At 53.4% G+C, this 1012-nt stretch overlaps 1 protein-coding gene across 1 annotated transcript; it reads right to left on the bottom strand.

The window, feature by feature from the left end:
* Window positions 1-336: 336 nt before the first annotated feature.
* Window positions 337-810, bottom strand: LOC137809913 (uncharacterized). Its single transcript, XM_068610972.2, has one exon. The coding sequence runs from the start codon at window positions 808-810 to the stop codon at window positions 337-339; it is 474 nt and encodes a 157-aa protein (XP_068467073.2).
* Window positions 811-1012: the final 202 nt, after the last annotated feature.

The raw sequence follows: 1012 nt of genomic DNA on the forward strand, positions 1-1012 counted from the left end.
CTCCCGCAAGTAATCGCTCAAAAAGCCACTTTTTACCAACTTCGTGAGTTGGTGTCCCAACGCCAAACAAGAGTGGAGTGAGTGACCATAAGCCTGGTGAAACTCACACCACACATTCTTTTTCCTTCCCAGCACCTTGTCAGTCTTCTCTGGTGCTCGCAACCGTGCCGCTATGGATGGAATGGCGATCAGCTCCGCCAATTCCACCACGAAATCAAACCTGGGGGGCACGTTACTCTCCCTCGCGCGCCCCCTACCCTGATCCTTCCCAGGCTCGTAAGGGCGATGCTTCCCCTGAGCCTTCTTTCCTTCTTTGGCCTCATGCACCCTCATTGGCTACTGAGACCTGCCCGGTCCTCTGCGCGACTTGGTCGGGACCGCGCTTTCCCTCTTCTCAGAAACCTCCGTCTCTGCTACGATGTGCGCCACAGCACGACGCCTAATCTCTGCGAAGGTGCTAGGGTGACTTCTGATCAACGATTCAGTAAAAGGGCCTGGCATAACCCCTTTCTTAAACGCATGCACCATCATATCTTCATCTTTGCTAGGCAGCCTCACCACCTGAGCTCCAAAACGACTAAGGTAGTCCTTGAGGGACTCACCTTGGTTTTGTCGCACGTCGAACAAGTCATACGACACCACTGGGGGTGCCCTGTTCACAATATACTGCTCCATGAACAACTTAGAGAATTGCTGAAACGAGGTGATGTGGCCATCTGGTAGGCTCACGAACCACTCCAAAGTAATTTCGCTCAAGGTGCTCATAAACAGCTTGCAATACACCGCATCCGAACCCCCAGAGAGCATCATCTGGGTGTGAAACGCTGTCAGATGCGTCTCTGGGTCCTCCACCCCGGTAACACCAAGTTTGGTGGCACCACCGCGCTCATAATCTTCGATGAGAAATGATGGAGGAGGGCCAAGCACACCTAACCAAGCAAGCCAAGGAGAGCGTCTAGACCAAGACCAAGACCAAGGTGAGCGTCTAGGACGTAAAGGTGAGCGTCTAGGA

The sequence above is a fragment of the Phaseolus vulgaris genome, chromosome 2 (assembly GCF_051622355.1).
Source record: "Phaseolus vulgaris cultivar YP4 chromosome 2, ASM5162235v1, whole genome shotgun sequence".
NCBI classification, from domain to species: Eukaryota; Viridiplantae; Streptophyta; class Magnoliopsida; order Fabales; family Fabaceae; genus Phaseolus; species Phaseolus vulgaris.

Excerpts from the sequence above, each read along its gene's own strand:
- LOC137809913 (XM_068610972.2), bottom strand. The coding sequence starts at position 810 with ATGATGCTCTCTGGGGGTTCGGATGCGGTGTATTGCAAGCTGTTTATG.